We start from the raw sequence: 23,477 nt of genomic DNA on the forward strand, positions 1-23,477 counted from the left end.
TCATTGAAGATAATGGACGGGAAATACATTACATAAAAATGCTCAAGTTGATGGTGTAAAAGTTACAGCTTAGAGTAAATGTTCCCTGTTTTCAGGAATTCTATAATACAAGTGACGTTTATTGTATCAAAAAGTTCCATCATGTTATGTACATTGTAATACTGATCGCACATAGGTTGCAGGTCGAAACACTCCATCATAAAGTGCCTAACAGTTTGTAGCTCTGATGTGAGGTCAAAGTTTCACAAGCATACAAAAAAATGGATACGACAGTCTAGTGCATCAGCTTTATTTTGGAACCAAGAGCAAAATTGGTGTCTTTCCCTATTGGTCTCAACCTTGTTATTGCTGCTGTTGTCAGGGCAATCCTGCAAAGTAGTCATGGTTTCAAGCCCTCGTCTGTGATAATTGATCCCAAGTACTTGAAGATTGTTTCCAGCTTCTGCCTGCTGACCTTTATTTATGAAATGTTACAGAAAATTAAAAATCAGACATGAACTTATATAATGCATGCTGTAAATGTAAGAAAAATTACAAGTCAATGTATTGTGGGTAAAGGGCACATAAAAAATAGGAACATATGACCTCTACTCATTTTAAAAGTAATAGTAAAAAACAGTTACTATATAGATTTAACAGCATGGCCTGACTTCTGCCTGACACAATAAAAACAAAAATATTACAGTACTTAAAACTTTGTCTTAAAACTTTAGATTTTATGGTAATTTTTATTAGGCTCAAGAAACTTTAAAATGTTTCAACACAAAAGTTACACAACTAATGCTTCAAAAGCAACTTTCTGCACTTTTTGAAAATCTTTGTAAATTCTTAAAATCTGAAATAAACTGAAATAACAGACCATTGTCATCTTACAATGTGTAAGTGATGTGTGCCACATTATTATATTCAAAAACTGAAATAACAGACCACTGTCATTTTATAATGTGTAAGTGATGTGTGCCATATTATTATATTCAAAATTATTAATTTTTGCATTTCACTGAGACATTTAAAACCATGTGCATATGACCTTTACTAATTTTTAAAATAAAACAATATACAGTTACTATGTAGATTTGACAGTTATTGTTTATGTTTTGGGGTTTAATGCCATTTCTCTGCACTAGATAGGCTACGCATGGCAGCCTGTACAACTTGGAATAGGAAAAACCCAGGAAAACCCTAGTAAGAACCACTGACCCATGGGAAGCAACTGGAAACTCTCTCACATACCCATACTGGTCAAGCATGAGACTCAAACCCACCCTGACAGAGGTCAGAGGTCAGCAATTGGTAAAGGCAAGTGCTTTAGACCACTCGGCCACCTGGGGTCCCACATTTTACAATACAGCAACGCTTCTGTCATGGCACAATACAAACAACTCAATTAATTAAAATATCTTGAAACATTAGAATATTTTAATAATAATTTTATTATACTCAGCAAACTTTAATTGACAAATGTTTCAGCATAAAAATTAAAACCTTAAACTTTGAATCCAACTATTTCTATATCTTCAAAAATCTTTGCAACTGACAGAAATAAAATCAAGGACTCTTGCTGAGTTATAATGTGTGCCATACTGTTCTATCCAGCATTTCTAGTGACCTTTGTGTCTGAAATTTTTCTACTATTTTGATAATTAGATGAAGGAAAATTCTAAAATCGAGTTGAAATTTGTTATTTCTGTTTATTAACACATTGTCTATAAGCAATTTACCCTAAGTTTGATCAATAATAATGTTTAACTGTTAGCAGGCATACTGTCATATTGTATAGCAATAATCAAGAGTTTTCATTGGTAATCTAGGCTACTGGCCCATAATACAATATATAGAGGATATCAAATGGGTAACAATTTCATACTGAATTTGTCAAATGAGTTGAATAATGTAAAACGTCTGTGACACATTAATATTAAAAGAGCATAACAGGCATAAACAGGTAATCCTATGGAGAGATGCTTCAAAAATGTTTTATAATTTAAATACACCCATATATTGATGATAGCTTGATTTTATTATGCATTTTAACTGGTACAATCTTTCACTATTTGAGAGAATGCTGTAACAAATATGTTAACATTTCCAACATCTTGTGATATCCATACAAAGTCTAAACCATAGGTAAATAATAAATATCTCAAGTATGTAATCAGTCCATTATCTGATAATTTAAGAATCTTTTAGTATTCTGCTGGGAATTGGCTCCTTTCCATACGTGTTTGTAGTTTTTTTAGTTTTTTATTTTTAACATAGCTCTAACAATTTTAGTCATATTGCCACAATGTCAGCAGTGTGGCAGTTTACAGTGAAGTCTAGCACTAGGGCATCATGCTGCCAATATGAACATAGCTGCTAACCCTCAGGCTAGCAATTAGTGAAAATAGGGATAAAAATTAGTCAGTTTTGACATGAATTCGTGAAGCGATCTTCAAGTCCGGAAATATTTGTCGGAACACATGTTTAGCATATGTCTCCAGCTGATAAAGGTAGATTGTGTTCAACAAGAAAACTCACAAACAATGCTTCAGCATTGGTAACTTGCAGGTCTTCCATCGAGAGCTGAAATCTGCAGTGAATTCTTAATTTTCCCAACCTCTATGTGCTTTTTACTACCAATGTGCTTCCTCACACCGTCTCTGCCACCAAGCCCAATGCTAAACTTTGTGGCACACTGCATGCAAAAAGCATGATGTATATTGATTGGTGTTTGATGGCAGAATGCACTGCCAATTTTTGGTATATTCCAAACTAAACGTCACTTTTTGTGCAATACATTTCTTTTTCCTTGTTGGTGAAGACATTTTCAAGATGCAGTGCCAAATGGTAATTCAAATCATGGTTTGCGATGCATGCTCAGAACAAAATTCCAGTTAGGCCACAGTTTCTCCCAAAAGCATTTGTAAAACTACTCTTATATATATAGATTAAAATAGGCTAAAATGCCTGCTACCGGGGCAACTGTACCAATCAGCTATAGTTCCACTAATATCGCGACTATCAGTACCGGACCATTTCGGCAAATGCCGATATCACAACTAGTGCTTAACGGAAAAAGATTTAAAATAATTGAATGTTGGGGAATTCGTGATTTTTTTTGTATGCTGTGTGAATTCTTGAATCGCTGAAAAGTTGTGAAATTCACACCAAAATCGTGATGGTTGATCCGATGTGGACACTCTAACACTTAGGCCACCAGAGCCTATTCATATGTAACAAAATGCCACAATATTTAAGACACCTCGAGTAACATGTAACACATGATAGTAGTTTGCCATGGACAAAATAATTATTCATGTGATACATATTGTTTGCTGAAATAGCTTTGAACACTTTCATTATGTTCTGAATAAGTGTGACCACAAATTTCAGAACCATAACATAATGTAGGTTTCACCATAGTAACAAACATTTTTAAGGCATGTATATAACTGAAGTACCCAAATTTCCTTTGGTAATAAAAGACAGACACTGTCTACCATTTGAATACACTGGCTGCAAAGAGACAAAAGCTCTTGATTACATCTATCACAGATAATCAAAGTCGCTTACAAGCACTGCATAACCACTGTCTTTTATTTTATTACTCAGGTTCTATTGTGAGAAGAGGCAATTAACCATTCTGACCAAAGACAGAAAAGGTTACTGTCTACCACTTGTTCCATTTCAAATTGTGTGTTCATACAAAAGGTTACTGTCTACCACTTGTTCCATTTCAAATTGTATGTTCATACAAAACAGTCAGACTAATAACACTGAAGTTTAAAATCATATGGAGAGTGTCAGTGAAATCTGATATGTAAGTACAAATGAAAACAATCTGATATGTAAGTACAAATGAAAACAATCTGATAACACTTAGAGTTTGTGATTCCAGCCTTAATCATAAAATAGTTCTGGATGATGAGCATGATTTAATTTTTTATGATTATGATATTAAGATCTGGCTCAAATGACTACATCGCCACCGAAATGTTTCCTCAGAATATAAAATGCTGCAATATTTTATATCCTCACAACTAATCTGAAATTTCCTAAACTTGGTGCAGAGGACATCATGAAATATCCACCTCTGGGTCACAATAGACAGTTCAAAACATAAAAGTCAATGGCCTTCCTTAATACGGTATCTCAAGCAAAGAACTGTCTGTGAAACATCATGTTGCTGCTGATGACTTTGCTATCTTCTTCTTTGGCAAATGGACATCTGAAAACTAAAAGACACATCCACTATTAAAATAATTTGCCGAATAAACCTATCTAAATGTTCTGTAATTCATCCATATAAGAATTCATTGAACAGAATAAACTGAATAATAAATATTACATTTATTAAAAAATAGTTCATAAACAAATTGGTTTATCAAATGACAGAATGGCTTGTTTGTTAGCAGAATGACAATAATTTATTTAAATAAACAAATGTAAATGAGCATCTAGAAAACTAAGACTAGTATTTTGACAAAAGAAAGGGAAAATTCAGGAGTTAACAAACTCAAAGATTTTGCATCTTGAAGTAGACTGGTGAATACTGTTAAAAAAATATGACCTTAGAAAACATGGATCTTACCAAACAACACTAATTAAAATTGCAATATGATAAAAGTCAAAGAAGCTACTGCTGTATTTTTCCATCCTAGAAAATGAACAGAAAGAAAAAGACAATCTTGGCATTGTAGACAAAATCCTTCAGAATTTGTTTCTTTAAGTAGCACAGACTAACCAGAATGACCTACAATTTAAATTTTGAATTGAATATTATACTATTATATCATAGTAGACAAGAAAATGCCACTGCAGGGCATCTATCCATATGGGCAGGGCATCTATCCATATAATAGGGCATCTATCCTTATAATAGGGCATCTATCCATATGGCAGGGCATCTATCCATATGGCAGGGCATCTATCCATATGGGCAGGGCATCTATCCATATAATAGGGCATCTATCCATATGGCAGGGCAGCTATCCATATGGCAGGGCAGCTATCCATATGGCAGAAATATCCTGGTCTCTTTCAGCTTGCATAATTTATGCACACATCTATACCTATTTCTTGGTGAACTAGGTCTTAATAAACTGAAGGATGTTCTCCATTATCATGAAATATATGAATACAAGAAAAGGTCTTGAGGATGTTCCTTTAAACATACATGGTACCCAGGGAAGTCTTTTTTTAAATAAAACATAAGCCAGGGTACTTTGAGTTCACAGAGTTCATATCAAAATGACAAGAAAATTTTAAACTGCATTTATGGGTGAGTACCTAACTTTTAAAAGTGCCTTCCCTGGGTCTGTATTCCATATCATACTGTAAACAAGAAAATATATAAAGATAATTTATAAGAAAATCATAAAATATTGTACCTGTGTACACATATAATACTATGCCTGTGTACACATAAAATACTGTACCTGTGTACACATAAAATACTATACCTGTGTACACATAAAATACTGTACCTGTGTACACATAAAATACTGTACCTGTGTACACATAAAATACTGTACCTGTGTACACATAAAATACTGTACCTGTGTACACATAAAATACTGTACCTGTGTACACATAAAATACTATACCTGTGAAACTCTTTTTCTTATGCTGGATGATAGTTCATTCATTAATCTCTCTTGTTCTTTCTCTTTCTTTTCTTCCCTCTCTATTTCTGTGGGATCCGGAGCAACTGGTCCTTGTGGAGCACCAAGAATAAAAGCATTCTTCTTTATTTCCTGAGTCAGGTTATCTTCCTCTTTTTTCTGAACCAAGGTTTCTTTGTCTTTGCCAGTTTTCTTACTGACCATTTGTCTTGGTATAAACCTTGGGGGTAGTCCTGGTTTTTTGTAATCTTTTATTAGAACCTGGCCCTTTTTCTCTACATTAGTACCAGACACTTTTTCTGTCTCACATGTTAAGCCAGACTTTTCAATTGTTGCTTGTTCTTGCCTGATTTCCTTACTATCCTTTTCCATTCCATTAAAAGTATCACTGATGGAACTGGGGGCCAGTCTGGCATCAAAATCATTTGGAAATGGTGCATTTGCAGTTGGTACCCAAGCAAATTCATAATTTTTCCATGAATGTTTTTTAACTTTCACATGTGGATCCAATTTAGGAGGAAGGGGTATCCACATTTGGGTTCCTTCTTCTAAATCAGTCTCTGTCATAAAATTCTTGCTTTTTTCAATCTCTTCACCGTTTTGTTTTCTCTGATGAGATATCAGACACTGCTCTGGGTGATACCCTGCTGAATCCACATTATTACACACAACTTCATAGTTACTGTTGGAAACAATATCTTTCTTATCACTTGATTGACTCTCAATGTTGTAAGAATGAATGGAGACACTTGGGATAGAATGAGTGGAGACACTAGGGACAGAATGAGTCCTTAAAAGAAGCTGTTCAGGACCTCTACTATCTTGTCCATGGCTGACCCCTAAAGTATGGGGCTGTGTATGTATTAGGGTGGATGAGAAGGTTCCATCTTTGGCTGCAAAAGTAATATTTATGACATGTGAACAAATGCATTCAAAAGGTAAGAAATATTGTAAAAAAAAATTACAAGCTATTAAACTTAATACACACAGAGAAAAAAATAGAAACAGTGATTGTAAGATTAACAGCTACCTAAATACCTCTTGTATGCTGGAAATACTGAAAAAAGTCAGAAACACCATAGCCTAGATTATGGAGTAACCTTTGACCAGCTGCAGTTAACTTCTTTTCCATTATGGTGGATCTTTCTTATTAAGATCTCTACACATCTACACAGTGAAAGCAAAGACAAGGTAATTAAAAAATCAACAAGTTGGTTATCCAGCATGCAAGACAGTAATCCACTCAGCAATGCAGTTATATCACCTTCTGGAACAAAAAGGTGATCTCATTATAAAGGTGACCTCTCTTGTGAGAGAATAAATGGTAGGAGTTAACTGCATAGTGAAGACGTCCCAATGGCCATGGCACCATATAGCCACTATTGTGCTGAGGTGCCATGAAATACTATTACAGATTCTAATATGGCTAGCTGGCTTCTCTTAAAAGCTTCACAAAGGCGAGACCACTGTAACTGCATCACAGTTACTGCTAATTTTTATCTCTTTACCACTGTAGTATCCATGTTGCCTAATAACAGCCTTAAAATGTGATCTTAAAAACTGTTACATGCATAACATAATACACCGCTCTCTCGATAACTCGCGCCCGGATAACTCGCGATCCCACTTATAATGCGGTGTCTGTCTTGGCTCCCGATTTTTTCCAGAGAAAATGTATTTAAAATATCTTTAAAATATGCTGAACATGAAAAAATTACGATAAGAATTGATAAATTAAACCTTGATACATTGCTCGTTTTATCATCGAAAATGGTGATTAATGCCATATTTTGAAATTTGCAGGTTCTAAAGAAGAATTAATTTCAGAGATCTCGAAAATGCTTAATTATGTGCATTTGGATGCCAATTTTTGATCTGGGACGCAGAAAAGCACTGAGGCGGGAGTCCTCCGTACGCATGTAATAGGTGCGCGGGAAAATTCAAAGATTTGCCGGTCCTGTTTCAGCCACCTGCTTTGTGGGAAAATGTGTTGATCAGTTAACTGTGCTGATATTTACACTGACAGAATTCAGTGACTGAAAGACTCTTTGATGTACTGTTGCCATTTTATAAGAGTACATTAAAAAAAAAAAAAAAGAACATGATGGAAACAGCTAGGCAGCTAGTTCAAAGGCTTTGACTGGCGGCCGAGTGATAAAATGTACTGATATTTAGTGATTGAATTCAGAGGCAGAAAGACCCAGTTTTAAAATCCTAGCGAGACCTCTGTTTAAAGATATCATATATTATGTAAGTTTTTATGATAAATAGTTGTCATTATACTGTAAATAAACAGTCTGGTGAAATAGCAATCAATGAAAACTTCTGGTAAATGCTAACAGGTGGCAACAGAGAATGAAATAAACACCAATTAAATGTCTTCCTGTGTGAAAGTCACGTTCTAATCCTTTAATTCCATTTCAGTGTAAACATTATAATCACAACATATTCTGTTCATTGAAAACATGAAAAGAGTCAATCGACCGTCACATCGAAACCCGTGAGTACTTCTGTGAGAACCTAATTACATGTACATGCCAGCTTTGTTTTGATCAACAACTTGGGGAAGTGTTTGTTGCATTAAAAAAAAATCGATTACAAGAGACCTCGGGTGCTGGATTAAGGGTCTTGGAGCTGCCTTTGACGTAAAGCAAAACAGTAAAAGAGACAACGACGATGATAGTGACTTCGAATGTTTCAGCGAAACTGATGTCATTAATGCCAAGGCTGTTTGGGAGAAATTCGTACAGACTCATGGTCCTGAGATGAGCGTTTCTCTTGATGATATGGAGGAGTGGATTTGTGCTGACAATGATTGCCCCACAGCCGAATACATGTCAGATGAAACTATAATTATTTCTATAGCGAAAAAATTTGCAGCAGAAGACGATTCTAACTGGAGTAACACAAGTGTTGAAAGTGACGCAGACGCAGATGTTGCACCCCCACCCCTCTGCACAGGAAGCAATCAAATATTTTGATATTGCCATAAGGTGGCTGGAGACCCAAAATGTTGACTACGTAAAGCTCATGCAGTTGAGAAATCTGAGGGATTTTGCTCGGTGGCAGAGAAACCAATGAGTAACACACAAAAAAAAATTAACTGATTTTTTTCAAAAAGTGAATTGATATTTGTCAAGCGTGGCACAAACGGCAAGTATTAACTTGTTCTAATTTACGTTGTTTTAAATTTGTAGACCAATTAAATATGTTAGTACTGATTAACCCTTGTTTTTTTTGTTTTCCATTTTACTTCTATCGCATTCAAATCTATCTATCTATCTATCGTTCGATCGACACTGTTTCTCGAACAGAGTCGATCTTTTGTATATAAAAAAAACCATCTAATTTGGATCAAACAATAAAACTAGAATGTATCCAATTCAACATAAAAATTAGTGACGTAGTACACAATGTGTGAAGTGGTACACATGTTAAGCGAACGGAAACCACATGGAATAATGTTTTCGATGATTGCCTCAATATACTGTAATTTATCCTGAAATTAATGTTGTCCTATGAGAAAATAATAAAGTACACCGTTATGAAGAGATATTTATTAACAGTTAATCTCAGAACGATTATAAAGTGAGTATTCAACAGTATAATCTGCCCACCCACCCCCCTTTATTTTTCCGTTATGTCGTCAATCACTTTATTGGTTTTGGGCTTATTTTATAGGTTTCTCGATAACTCGCGCCTCACTTATAGTGCGGTCGATGTTTCTGGACCCCGATGTGCGTGAGTTATCGAGGGAGTGGTGTACTTATAAACTCTTTCTGCCATATCATATATTTCTGAAGCAGTTCTTTTTACTATGTACAATTTTTTTCAGTGAAGCTCTGCAGACTGTCGAACCAATTATACCTTGCCTATGCTAGTGTGTCCAAACTATTACCTCTTTTAGTTTGTCAGTTGTAAAAGTTTAGTTAATCTCTTACCAGCAATAAACTAATCTGAGTTTTATAAAAATCTTGACTATTTTAGCTGTCAACAGTCTAAAGATGTTGTGACTGTTAAAAGAACATGAATTCCACAGAATGCAAAACACCAATACGATATCATATCCTCAGTTACTTAATTGTGTACAGTCATTTGTTGCAACTGGATGACCTGCATAATAGCCATGAATTCTGCAAAATGCCTACATAGGTCCACAAATCTTTTTTATCAGACTTATCCTTAAGGTGAACTAACATCTGTCTTAGGGTCCTAAGGACAAGTCTGATGAGAGATGTATCTGCAGACTTACCTATCACATTAGGTGTGAAGGACAGGATGAAAGTCAGTGCCGTCATGTCTATATTGGGGAAATGAAAAGGACATTGAAAGTGAGATTTATGAACATAGAAGACCAAGTTCATGCTTGTCTGAGGTATCACGGCACATCCAAAATGTCTGCCCTAGTTATACTGTAATTTGGAGCTCAGTAAAAATCCTATACTGACAGCATGCCTGGCTTGAGTAGGGGATTAAGGAATCAATTGACATCTGTGTGTGCAAACTGATGCTGAATATGGACAGGGACCATTACAACCTACCACATATGTGGGACAATCTGTTAACATCGCTCACCATTCCACCAAGCTATGTTAACAGTCAGTAGAGATCAGATCAGTCTGCTGATGAAGTCCCTAGGGTAAGGCTGAAAGCTCAGGTTTGCTTTTTCTATATTGTTTGTGAATGTGGTTGAAAAGTTAAAAATACTGTCAGACCAAGTCAACCAAATTTAGAAAAGATATGAGGTTTAGGATGTTCTTGTTGGCACCAGGATCCTGGTCAGGGAAACTCAACTGTATGTAACCAGCCAATGGAATGATACATATATAACACATTTTCTATAGGTACTCATATAAGAAAATAATTATAGCCCAAAGTTATGGAGGAGTCACATACCACCCATACAAGTGCTATTAAATATCAAAAGGTGACAAAGTGTAAGAAAGTTTTAAAGGCAGAACTCTGTCAGCATAGGAAGAGAGAAAAGCTGGAAATATAGATGGAGTATATTTTCCTTAGAAGCGGAAAGACTCCTCCAGCTTGTAATGGTATATCATCCAAAAGTTGAGTCTGGCTTTGCAAGGTCTCTCGTGGTGACAGCATGTTTCTTAGCACAAATGGAAGTAGTAATTGAGATATTCTTGGGGTTTGGCACCAATCACTGTATCAAAGGCAGATCACTCTACCCAACTGCCACCTAGGTGGGCTGATAACTGGAAGCTTTTTGGGATTTGGAGCCAATCACTGTACTAAGGGAAGATCACTCTGCCCAATTGCCACCTAGGTGGGCTGATAACTGTAAGCTTTTTGGGATTTGGAGCCAATTACTGTACTAAGGGGAGATCACTCTGCCCAATTGCCACCTAGGTGGGCTGATAACTGTAAGCTTTTTGGGATTTGGAGCCAATCACTGTACTAAGAGGAGATCACTCTGCCCAACTGCCACCTAGGTGATCTTATAACTGGAAGCTTTTTAGCTAAAAGATTTTAACCTGGGATGGTTGGATTTGTGACATAGTAGTTCTAATAAGGTATTATGGTTCAGTAACATATTTAAGATAAAAATATTTTTATCAACTTGGTTCCAACAGTACTCCTAGATCAACAAACACAAAAAGACAGGCACAGACATGATAGTATGTATGGTGGGAAAAGTAGTTGTATTACTGCATTAGAAACAGAAGTCACTTATCATGCCAGTGTGATAAGCATAGTCTGACATCTTCATTTATTTGACTGCTGATAGCTGTCATAAATTTGATTCCCTATTAATCACAGGTCTCTCACATAAGCAGTCTTTTTATTTTGGTGAGTTAAACAAATGGTTAATCTATATAGATTTTCTTAAAGCATAACCATTTTCCAATTCCTTGTTTTACAGTCATATATAATATGTCAATGAGTATTGCAACAAGTGTTTTGTCATAGCACACAAAACAAACTAAGAACGTATATCTTTTTTAACTCTGTGACGATTTAATTTATTCACTTGATTAAAGTGAGGAAGATACTCAATTCTGAAGAGAAGATCAAACACGCATATTTTATGATTTTGTTGAATAGTGTCCATAAAACAATCCCGATAATGTAATAATAATATTAATATTAATAATAATTTTAATAATAACAACAACAAAAAGAATAATGCTATTCAGTGCATACATAGTTTTGTTAAAAAATGACATGCGGACCCGTGTATAAAGATCACCCATCTACAAAGGCCAGTTTTTCATTTTCCCATCAGTGGCTGCTATTGACAGGTTTGACTGTACCTGAACCAAATTTGACTGAAATCAGCTGATGAAAACCTTAAGGTGTGCTCCAGAATGCAAAGGTCAAAGGTCAAATTTAATTCTTCCATAACATCAACCATTACTCTGAAGGTATACACATCAAATCAACTGGAATTTTAGACAAATGTTTTGTCTAGTGCCAGAGTCATTGTCAAGAAATTATATGTAATAACCAAATCTATTTTTTGTGACAGTGACCTTGACTTTATAACTTCTCATCCTCCATATCAATAATACTTTCTCTAGGTACAGAATTATATTATTCTGGACTTATGCTATTTATAGAAATTAAATGCAGTCAAAAATCTATACTTAGCAACAGCAAATTTGACCTTGCAACTACTGACCCCCAAATCAAGCATGTTCTTATTGTGGCTAAGGGAACAAATATGCTAAAAAAATTCTCAATTCAAAACAAGCAATACAGTTTTGTGTTTATCAGCACACAATATGATACCAGTGATACAGGTTAGAGTCTTGCTTGCTACTAACAAACAATATCATACAATTGATACAGGTTTTTGTCTCCCCTCTGTTAGGACACACTGTCATACAATTGATACAGGTTTTTGTCTCCCCTCTGTTAGGACACACTGTCATACAATTCATAATGGGATATCAGGTGACAGAGTGATCTAATGTGTTTGCCTTTGCTGATAACTGCCATCTCACCTCTGTCCATGTGGGTCTGAGTCTTGGGCTTAGCCAGTGTGGGTATGTGAAAATGCTTGACAATAGCTTCCTGTGGGTTGGTAGTTCATCCTCCACCAGATGTACCAGCTCTCATGTACAGCTTATCCTGTGCTGAATGATGGCATTAAGCCCCAAAACAACTACCACCTCCACAAGTGATAAGGTCAGTGACTCAATCTTTTAACATACAATGTCACACAATACATTTATGTGTCTTGTATCCATTAACCCTAATTAGACAAAATGTGATGTCATAAAAAGTCTAGACTTTACCATACTGCCTCGTTTTGGCAGCAATGACTTTCCTTCTGTCCTGAAGCTTTTCTCTGGTTTCCTGAACACTCTCATACTCTGGAGCATAGCACACATGCAGGACTCCACCATAAAATGACCAGTCATCAAGTTTTTTCTTGGCATATCTGAAAAATACAAGAGACTATCCAGCAAACCAGTACTATTTATCCATATGTAACACATCCCAATATGTGTGGATGACAGCTTTACATCTAGCTGTGAAGTCCAACAACTGGATGTAGACTACCGTATTTATCCATGTGTAACACATACCCAATATGTGTGGATGACAGCTTTACATCCAGCTGTGAAGTCCAACAACTGGATGTAGACTACTGTATTTATCCATTTGTAACACATACCCAATATGTGTGGATGACAGCTTTACATCCAGCTGTGAAGTCCAACAACTGGACGTAGACTACTGTATTTATCCATTTGTAACATGCCTAACTTTGGCGGATCATAACTTTACATCCAGGTAACAGTGTCTAACTAGGGGATGTAACACACTCAACATTTGGCAACAATAGCTTTACATCAAGTTGAAATTATAAGCTAGTTTATGTAACATACGGTATTTACCCATGTGTTACTCAAACAACTTCTTTGGATGATAGTCTTACATCAAGTTGACAATGCCTAGCTCGTGGAAGTAACATACGACATTTACCCATGCGTTACACTAACTTCTTTGGATGATAGCTTTACATCAAGCTGACAATTCTACCTAGTGGATGTAACCTATATTATTTATCCATGTGTAACACAAACCAACAGCAAAGAGTACAGACCTGGATCTACCATTACATAAAGCATTAGCAGATCAAGGTCTCTCATATTTTCTTGAGTAGATAACAAAATAAATGACAAAGTCTAAGATTTGCTGGCACATTACAGGATGGCAGATCAGGGTCTCTATCCTTTGCAGTTTGGAACTGTACCAAGAAGATTTTCATCCCAAACAAACAAGGCATTTAAAATACTGGATAATTGCTAATATGATATTATAGTGATGACCAAATTTCATCTTGCCACCAAATAATATTTATTGGGGCCATGACAAAATGTTCTATAGGCATGTATGAAGGAAAACACAAATCAGATAGTTTGCACCTTTTCTTAAAGATTGTCAATGTGATCAAATGGATTATTACAAGATCTTTTCAGTACTATTACTATATGAATCATCAAACATTCTTGCCTGATCAATTAGGGCGATTACACTTATTACGTTTTTTTTAGTTTATCAACAATCTGACCAATCAGTACATACAAAGTTTGATGCCATGGCAATAAGAGTTGCCTTGCCCTGTGACACACTTCTGTGGAATTTTTTGTGCTTGATGTTTGCACTCTCATATATACTCTGTGCATTTCCTCAGACATGTACTGACCTGCAAAATATGCTGGCAGAAATGTCAGTCTGATTATCTCCAAATATAGAAATATTTTCCAACTTTATATAGCCATCTTTTACTTAAATCTTTTGCTTTCTGGCCCTGGCAAAAGTTAAGTTGTGGGCAAATGAAATTCTTGGATAAATTCAAACATCAGTTCCAGACAATAACATCCTATTTGTTGAGTGCTAGGTTTGGATTGAGTGGAAGAACATGACTGATATGCAGAGTTATCTTTCTTTTGCATCTGGTAAAAGACATTCCTACCAACAGTATATTTCCAAGTCCCCATGTATATAAAACAGTACACTGGTCAATGACATTCCTACCACTAGACCTATAGTTTATTTCTAGATCAACATGCATAATACAGTAAACTGGTCTATGTCATTCCTACCAACAGACCAATAGTATATTTCCTAATCAAATTGTATAATGCAGTACACTGGTCAATGACATTCCTACCAACAGACCTATAGCGTAATTTCCAAAACACACACTGGTCAATGTCATTTCTATCAAAAGTACATTTTCAGGTCCCCATGCATGATCTGTCCTAACATAATGTACTGAAAGACCTGCCATGACAATGTTTCCTTGGAATTGTAGGTAAGGAAAACAGTGTAAACACTGATCTGTCCTTGCATAATGTACTGAAAGACCTGCCATGACAATGTTTCCTTGGAACTGTAGGTAAGGAAAACAGTGTAAACACTGATCTGTCCTTGCATAATGTACTGAAAGACCTGCCATGACAATGTTTCCTTGGAATTGTAAGTAAGGAAAACAGTGTAAACACTGATCTGTCCTAACATAATGTACTGAAAGACCTGCCTTGACAACGTTTCCTTGGAATTGTAAGTAAGGAAAACAGTATAAACACTGATCTGTCCTAACATAATGTACTGAAAGACCTGCCATGACAATGTTTCCTTGGAATTGTAAGTAAGGAAAACAGTATAAACACTGATCTATCCTAACATAATGTACTGAAAGACCTGCCATGACAATGTTTCCTTGGAACTGTAGGTAAGGAAAACAGTGTAAACACTGATCTGTCCTTGCATAATGTACTGAAAGACCTGCCATGACAATGTTTCCTTGGAATTGTAAGTAAGGAAAACAGTGTAAACACTGATCTGTCCTAACATAATGTACTGAAAGACCTGCCTTGACAAAGTTTCCTTGGAATTGTAAGTAAGGAAAACAGTATAAACACTGATCTGTCCTAACATAATGTACTGAAAGACCTGCCTTGACAATGTTTCCTTGAAATTGTAAGGAAAACAGTGTAAACATTGATCTGTCCTAACATAACATACTGAAAGACCTGCCTTGATAATGTTTCCTTGGAATTGTAAGTAAGGAAAACAGTGTAAACACTGATCTGTCCTAACATAATGTACTGAAAGACCTGCCTTGACAATGTTTCCTTGGAATTGTAAGTAAGGAAAACAGTGTAAACACTGATCTGTCCTTGCGTAAAGTACTTATTGATCACAAAGTTTCCTGTAAGTAAAGCATAGATTTTGATATCTTCTATCATAACAGATTTACAAAACGAGGATTTTTACAATATTTCCTTGGAAATATAGGAACAGCAAACAGTGCAGACTTTGATCTGCTACTGCATTATGCAGTGGAAAACTTGGGTCTATGATCTTGGCAGTTGAATGCATATTATAAATATTGGGTTTCCCAATGATGGAATTTATAACAATTCTCAGCTACCAGTTGAAACATTTTCCTTTTTTTTTCTTTCTTGTTTTATTACTTTTCTTTCCATCTTATTTTTAAATCTTGTTATTTTCGTTGACTGATTCTTTGCTAGTTTGGGTATAAGTATACTTCTCTGTTCATTGAGTTATTTTAAAACTTTTTCAGGCATTCAATCCATAATTATCTCTTGTATTATTTGTACACTTAAATGGAGGATATTGTTAAATCATTTTGAATATACAAGTAGGGGTGCTTATGAGTGGGTCTAATATTGCTAAACCATTTTGAATATACAAGTACAGGTGCTTATGAGAGGGTCTAATATTGTTTAATCACTCTGAATATACAAGTACAGGTGCTTAGGTGTTGGTCTAACATTGCTAAATCATTTTAAATTTACAAGTAGGGGTACTTATGAGTGGGTTTAATATTGCTAAATCATTCTGAATATAGAAGTAGGGTTGCTTATGAGAGGGCAGTGTTTTATCTACCCACGAGTCATGCATCAAATATGCAGACTTTTCCGATTTGACACACAAAAATCATTGCCAGTACGTAAATTGACACACCCCAATGTTATGTTTTGCTGATTAACAAAAAAAAAACAACAAAGGTTCAATCTAAAATTCATCGATGGTACTTAAATTGACACCCCCCAATATTATGTGTTGCTGATTAACACAAAATTAAGGTTTGGTCTAACTACTTTAATGGATAAATTACAACTCTCCCAAACAGGGAGAATATGCGGACATCAGTTTCTTACACTAATTTTATCATAATACATAGGGTTACAAATGAGTGTGAAGCCTGGATCTGACCTTATATGACTTGCAGCAACAGGATGTTAGAACAGTATAATCAACACACCTAAGAAAGAGGCAGAAAATAAACATGTGATTTTAAAGTGATTCTCACAAGAATCTATTATTTTATGTGCACCTTTTTCACACAATGAAGCAACAATTTCCATTCTCTCAATTGTATGCCTAGAGTTGTTCCAAGATACTGTCAGCATTTGACTGAAAATGACGTCTAATATTGTTAAATCATTCTGAATATATAAGTAAGGGTGTTTATGAGTGGGTCTAATATTGTTAAATCATTCGGAATATTCATGTAGGGGTGTTTATGAGAGGGTCTAATATTGTTAAATCATTTGGAACATACATGTAGGGGTACTTATGAGAGGGTCTAATATTGTTAAATCATTTGGAACATACAAGTAGGGGTGCTTATGAGAGGGTCGAATATTGTTGCCAACCTTGCTGACTGGACCTTTTTGAACTTGATAAGATAAGTTTCACAGAAGTCATCAGCTGGATAATCAGCCAAAAGTCTGCACTGGTCAATGTCTCCATATTGGGCAAAAAGTTTGGCTAACTCTTGTTGTACACCAACATTTGGGACACCCTGTATCAACAACCACTTTGACTCCTGTGCTACTGTATACACCTGTAAAAAAAAAAAAGTTAATAACTTTATATACTCACTTATAAGTCAAGTTCAACTGCAATCTGCACATACCATGTGCTACCATCACATAATGTACTTGTAGGCCTCGATCTAAAGTCTGTTGGGTATAGTCAATAGAACACAGACCCTGATCTACCATCACATAATGCACTTGTAGGTCTCCATCTAAAGTTTGTTGGGTATAGTCAATAGAACACAGACCCTGATCTACCATCACATAATGCACTTGTAGGCCTCGATCTAAAGTCTGTTGGGTATAGTCAATAAAACACAGACCCTGATCTACCATAACATAATGCACTTGTAGGTCTTGATCTAAAGTTTGTTGGGTATAGTCAATAGAACAAACAACACAGACCCTGATCTACCATCACATAATGCACTTGTAGGCCTCGATCTAAAGTCTGTTGGGTATAGTCAATAAAACACAGACCCTGATCTACCATAACATAATGCACTTGTAGGTCTTGATCTAAAGTTTGTTGGGTATAGTCAATAGAACAAACAACACAGACCCTGATCTACCATCACATAATGCACTTGTAGGCCTCGATCTAAAGTTTGTTGGGTATAGTCAATAGAACACAGACCCTGATCTACCATCACATAATGCACTTGTAGGCCTCAATCTCAAGTCTGTTAGGTATAGTCAGTAGAACACAGACCAAGATCGACCATCACATAATGTACTTGTATGCCTTGATCTAAAGTTTGTTGGGTATAGTCGGTAGAACAAACAATACAGACCCTGATCTACCATTACATAATGTACTTGTAGGCCTTGATCTCAAATCTGTTGGGTATAATCAATAGAACACAGACCCTGATCTACCATCACATAATGTACTTGTAGACCTCCATCTAAAGTTTGTTGGGTATAGTCAGTAGAACAAACAATACAGACCCTGGTCTACCATCACATATTGCACTTGTAGGCCTTAATCTCAAGTCTGTTGGGTATATCAATAGAACACAGACCCTAATCTACCATCACGTATTGCACTTGTAGGCCTTGATGTAAAGTCTGTTGGGTATAGTCAATAGAACACAGACCCTGATCGACCATCACATAATGCACTTGTAGGCCTCGATCTAAAGTCTGTTGGGTATAGTCAGTAGAACAAACAATACAGACCCTGATCTACCATCACATAATGTACTTGTAGGCCTCCATCTGAAGTTTGTTGGGTATATCAATAGAACACAGACCCTGATCGACCATCACATAATGCACTTGTAGGCCTCGATCTAAAGTCTGTTGCATATAGTGAGTAGAACAAACAATACAGACCCTGGTCTACCATCACATAATGCACTTATAGGCCTTGATCTCAAGTCTGTTGGGTATATCAATAGAACACAGACCCTGATCTACCATCACATAATGCACTTGTAGGCCTCGATCTAAAGTTTGTTGGGTATAGTCAGTAGAACAAACAATACAGACCCTGATCTATCATCACATAATGCACTTGTAGGCCTTGATCTCAAGTCTGTTGGGTATAGTCAATAGAACAAAGACCCTGACCTACCATCACATAATGTATTTGTAGGCCTCGATCTAAAATCTGATGGGTATAGACAGTAGAACAAACATTACAGACCCTAATCTACCATCACATGATGTACCTGCAGACCTTGATCTAAAGTTTGTTGGGTATAGTCAGTAGAAGAAACCACACAGACCCTAATCTACCATCACATAATGTACTTGTAGGCCTTGATCTAAAGTTTGTTGGGTATAGTCAGTAGAACACAGACCCTGATCTACCATCACATAAAGCACTTGTAGGCCTCAATCTAAAGTCTGTTGGGTATAGTCAGTAGAACACAGACCCTGATCGATCATCACATAATGCACTTGTAGACCTTGATCTCAAGTCTGTTAGGTATAGTCAATAGGACACAGATCCTGATCTACCATCACATAATGCACTTGTAGGCTTTGATCTCAAGTCTGTTGGGTATAATCAATAGAACACAGACCCTGATCTAGCATCACATAATGTACTTGTAGGCCTCCATGTAAAGTTTGTTGGGTATAGTCAGTAGAACAAACAATACAGACCCTGGTCTACCATCACATAATGCACTTGTAGGCCTTAATCTCAAGTCTGTTGGGTATATCAATAGAACACAGACCCTGACCTACCATCACATATTGCACTTGTAGGCCAAGATCTAAAGTCTGCTGGGTATAGTCAATAGAACACAGACCCTGATCGACCATCACATAATGCACTTGTAGGCCTCGATCTAAAGTTTGTTGGGTATAGTCAGTAGAACAAACAATACGGACCCTGATCTACCATCACATAATGTACTTGTAGGCCTTGATCTCAAGTCTGTTGGGTATAATCAGTAGAACACAGGCCCTGAGCTACCATCACATAATGTACCTGTAGGCCTCTATCTAAAGTTTGTTGGGTATAGTCAGTAAAACAAACAATACAGACCTGATCTACCATCACATAATGCACTTGTAGGCCTTGATCTCAAGTCTGTTGGGTATAGTCAATAGAACACAGACCCTGATCTACCATCACATAATGCACTTGTAGGCCTCGATCTAAAGTCTGTTGGGTATAGTCAATAGAACAAACAATACAGACCCTTATTTACCATCACATAATGTACTTGTAGCCGTTGATCTCAAGTCTGTTGAGTATCATCAATAGAACACAGACCCTGATCTACCATCACATAATGTACTTGTAGGCCTCGATCTAAAATCTGTTGGGTATAGACAGTAGAACAAACAATACAGACACTGATCTATCATCACATAATGCACTTGTAGGCCTTGATCTCAAGTCTGTTGGGTATAGTCAATAGAACAAAGACCCTGATCTACCATCGCATAATGTACTTGTGGGCCTCGATCTAAAATCTGATGGGTATAGACAGTAGAACAAACAATACAGACCCTAATCTACCATCACATGATGCACCTGCAGACCTCGATCTAAAGTTTGGTGGGTATAGTCAGTAGAAGAAACCACACAGACCCTAATCTACCATCACATAATGTACTTGTAGGCCTTGATCTAAAGTTTGTTGGGTATAGTCAGTAGAACACAGACCCTGATCGACCATCACATAATGCACTTGTAGGCCTTGATCTAAAGTCTGTTGGGTATAGTCAATAGAACAGATCCTGATCTACCATTACATAATGCACTTGTAGGCTTTGATCTCAAGTCTGTTGGGTATAATCAATAGAACACAGACCCTGATCTACCATCACATAATGTACTTGTAGGCCTTGATCTAAAGTTTGTTGGGTATAGTCGGTAGAACAAACAATACAGACCTGATCTACCATCACGTAATGCACTTGTAGGCCTTGATCTCAAGTCTGTTGGGTATAGTCAGTAGAACACAGATCCTGATCTACCATCACATAATGCACTTGTAGACTTTGATCTCAAGTCTGTTGGGTATAATCAATAGAACACAGACCCTGATCTACCATCACATAAAGCACTTGTAGGCCTCAATCAAAAGTCTGTTGGGTATATTCAGTAGAACACAGACCCTGATCTACCATCACATAATGCACTTGTAGGCCTTGATCTCGAGTCTGTTGGGTATAGTCAGTAAAAGAAACAACACAGACCCTAATCTACCATCACATAATGTACTTGTAGGCCTCGATCTAAAGTCTGTTGGGTATAGTCAGTAGAACAAACAACACTAACCCAAGTCTCACTTTCTTTTGGTATATGTATTTATCTTGGAGTGAAACCCTGCTGAATCTGTCCATCTGGAGCTCCAGAATCTGACAGATCTCTGCCCCAGCTTGATTTGTCATATCTCTGACTTCAACTTGACATCCACTTGCCATCTAGGTTGTGCTCCTGATCTCTAAATGTGTTGCTCCTGTTCTCAACCATGCCATGTTGCTGACTAGATCATGTTAAGCCAGACCCAATCAATTATTGTCTGGGTCATAGTCATGGTTGCTGTGTTGTGGTTGGAGTCATTGTTCCATCAAAACCAATTGAGAGATGAACAGAGATGAAGTAATGAGCAAACAGAGATCTTCAATAACAGTCTGTAATCATGCAAAGTCTAGTTTATATAATCTCCAAAATTCCTTAACAGGCCTTGAAGCTCCCTTATTTTGGTTGAGAAAAGACCTATTCCATAACCTTTCAAGATCACAAGTTCTGCCTTATCTTGCCCGGCAGTCAATCAAAAGCATGTATGAATCAAATTCTAAAGCAATACACCCATTACTGCAATAATCAGTGTTGAACACATACCAATGCCTATTGTGCGTAATGATACGTCATTCTGTAAACATTGGATCATGTGTTGTTGTTTGGTCGAAAATACAATCTGTATCAAGAAAGAATGTTCGTCTTTAAATTTAGGTAAGTAATATTCATAAAGTGTACAAAAATATCCCACATTTTTATTCTAAATGCATATAAAAATGTGATTTCTAAATGTCAACATGAAGACCGTGATCATGATCTTCTTGAACTTGTAACCCAGAAAAATCTATTTAATATTTATCTTTTTGAATTATACAAATGAACACATTATTAATAAGATATAAATGTTTACCTTAGAACAATACTGCATCTTAATCCAAGTCTGTAATTTTGCAAGAATTTATCCCACACCTACTTTATCCTCTGCTACCATCCTGTCAACTTGCTGTTTGAATGGATTGTCAAGAAATTACCATGTTTACAGACTGTTTTTATATTCTTTAGTAATATTTTTCATCATAGACATGACATTGTAAACACTACATCCTATTCACTATTGTTTCTCTTTAACAGAGTAACTTATATTTTGTATAAAATGTTGAACTTTTACTAAGTTTTTACAAAATCAGTTTAATTTGCTTAATATCTGATGTCATTTAGTGGCATTGTTATGTTGAATTCTGTAAAGCCAGCTATAAACCTGACTTAGTTCCTCAACTGAATTTCTGACAGAATGAGTCCAAAGTAATGCATTTCATTTCCATTGACTGATATATAAACATTACATCGATACAAAGCCATGTGCAGAATAGGCAAACATATCGCGAGTCATGAAAACATAGGGATAGTGTCCCGTGTGTCCAAACTTACTATTATTTTGAACGGTTAATCAGTCAAATTCGGTATGCATTTTGCATCAATATTTGTGATGGAAACCTAACTTGTGCAGAAAACCCTGACTGCCGTGCACATGACTTCTACTATCGGCATGACATGGTAATAGGACGTCATGGTACATACACATACATGTGCCTGAATTTTAAGTATGGCAAGAAATAAATTTTGACTATATATCACAAGCACTTGTTTCATTCACTAAAATGGTGATGGAACTAATGAGACTCTCCTATTCCCAGTGTTAAATGCGAGTAAGGATGTTAATATTATCATTAGATACCCCATTATTACTGAGAGAAACAAGTGCATGAATGATGATGATGGGGTGTGTGCATGTGTGTGTGTGTGTGTTCTCATAAAAATTTACCCATTTCATAGCAATTATAACTGGCAAATGAATCTTTTCTATTTAAAGTGTAAAATTTCCCGGTTATACCTTGACAGCCGTTGTTTTTCGTCCCTGGCGATATGGAGGACGAGTCAAACATTCTTCCTGGCGACTATGGTGAGCTGGAACAGACATATTAGTAGTCCTTATTCACTTAAAGGACGTTTCCATCTTTGCCATCAACGAGTCCATGTAGGCTGCCATATTGAAACGGAAGTGTCTATTGGCAAGGCTGCCGTTTACCATTATTTGGAAAGACGGCGGCTGCGAGTAGATCTTTATCGCTAAAAGGACCGAAGATGTTTTTACTAACAGTTTCAATCAATATTTCTATTTCACAAATTAAATTATTTTACAAAGTGACTCATTTTACGTAGCATTTAGGATACATTTTTATGATCAAGAGTTCAAGGTATGTCGTTTTCGCGAAACGTGTCCCGTTTCGCGAAAAGTAATAACCGTCTGCGAAAGGACCCAGTACGTTGTTA

At 36.3% G+C, this 23,477-nt stretch overlaps 1 protein-coding gene across 1 annotated transcript; it reads right to left on the reverse strand.

Moving 5' to 3' along the window:
• Positions 1-1,415: 1,415 nt before the first annotated feature.
• Positions 1,416-23,194, reverse strand: LOC149776035 (uncharacterized). The gene is made up of 5 exons (XM_089941973.1): positions 23,038-23,194; positions 17,270-17,460; positions 12,866-13,011; positions 5,589-6,499; positions 1,416-4,217 (listed from the first exon to the last, which is right to left on the reverse strand). Exons 1-5 carry the CDS (start codon positions 23,122-23,124, stop codon positions 4,161-4,163), a joined length of 1,392 nt encoding a protein of 463 aa, XP_089798099.1. The 5' UTR covers positions 23,125-23,194; the 3' UTR covers positions 1,416-4,160.
• Between the last annotated feature and the right edge of the window lie 283 nt (positions 23,195-23,477).

The sequence above is a fragment of the Sinohyriopsis cumingii genome, chromosome 18 (genome assembly GCF_028554795.1).
Source record: "Sinohyriopsis cumingii isolate HCF-2022 chromosome 18, ASM2855479v2, whole genome shotgun sequence".
Taxonomy (NCBI): Eukaryota; Metazoa; Mollusca; class Bivalvia; order Unionida; family Unionidae; genus Sinohyriopsis; species Sinohyriopsis cumingii.

Excerpts from the sequence above, each read along its gene's own strand:
- LOC149776035 (XM_089941973.1), bottom strand. The coding sequence starts at position 23,124 with ATGTCTGTTCCAGCTCACCATAGTCGCCAGGAAGAATGTTTGACTCGT. Across the intron at positions 17,461-23,037 it reads GAAAAACAACGGCTGTCAAG|GTGTATACAGTAGCACAGGA; the intron begins GTATAACCGGGA and ends TTTTTTTTACAG. Across the intron at positions 4,218-5,588 it reads TAAGAAAAAGAGTTTCACAG|TTTTCAGATGTCCATTTGCC; the intron begins GTATAGTATTTT and ends TGTGTCTTTTAG.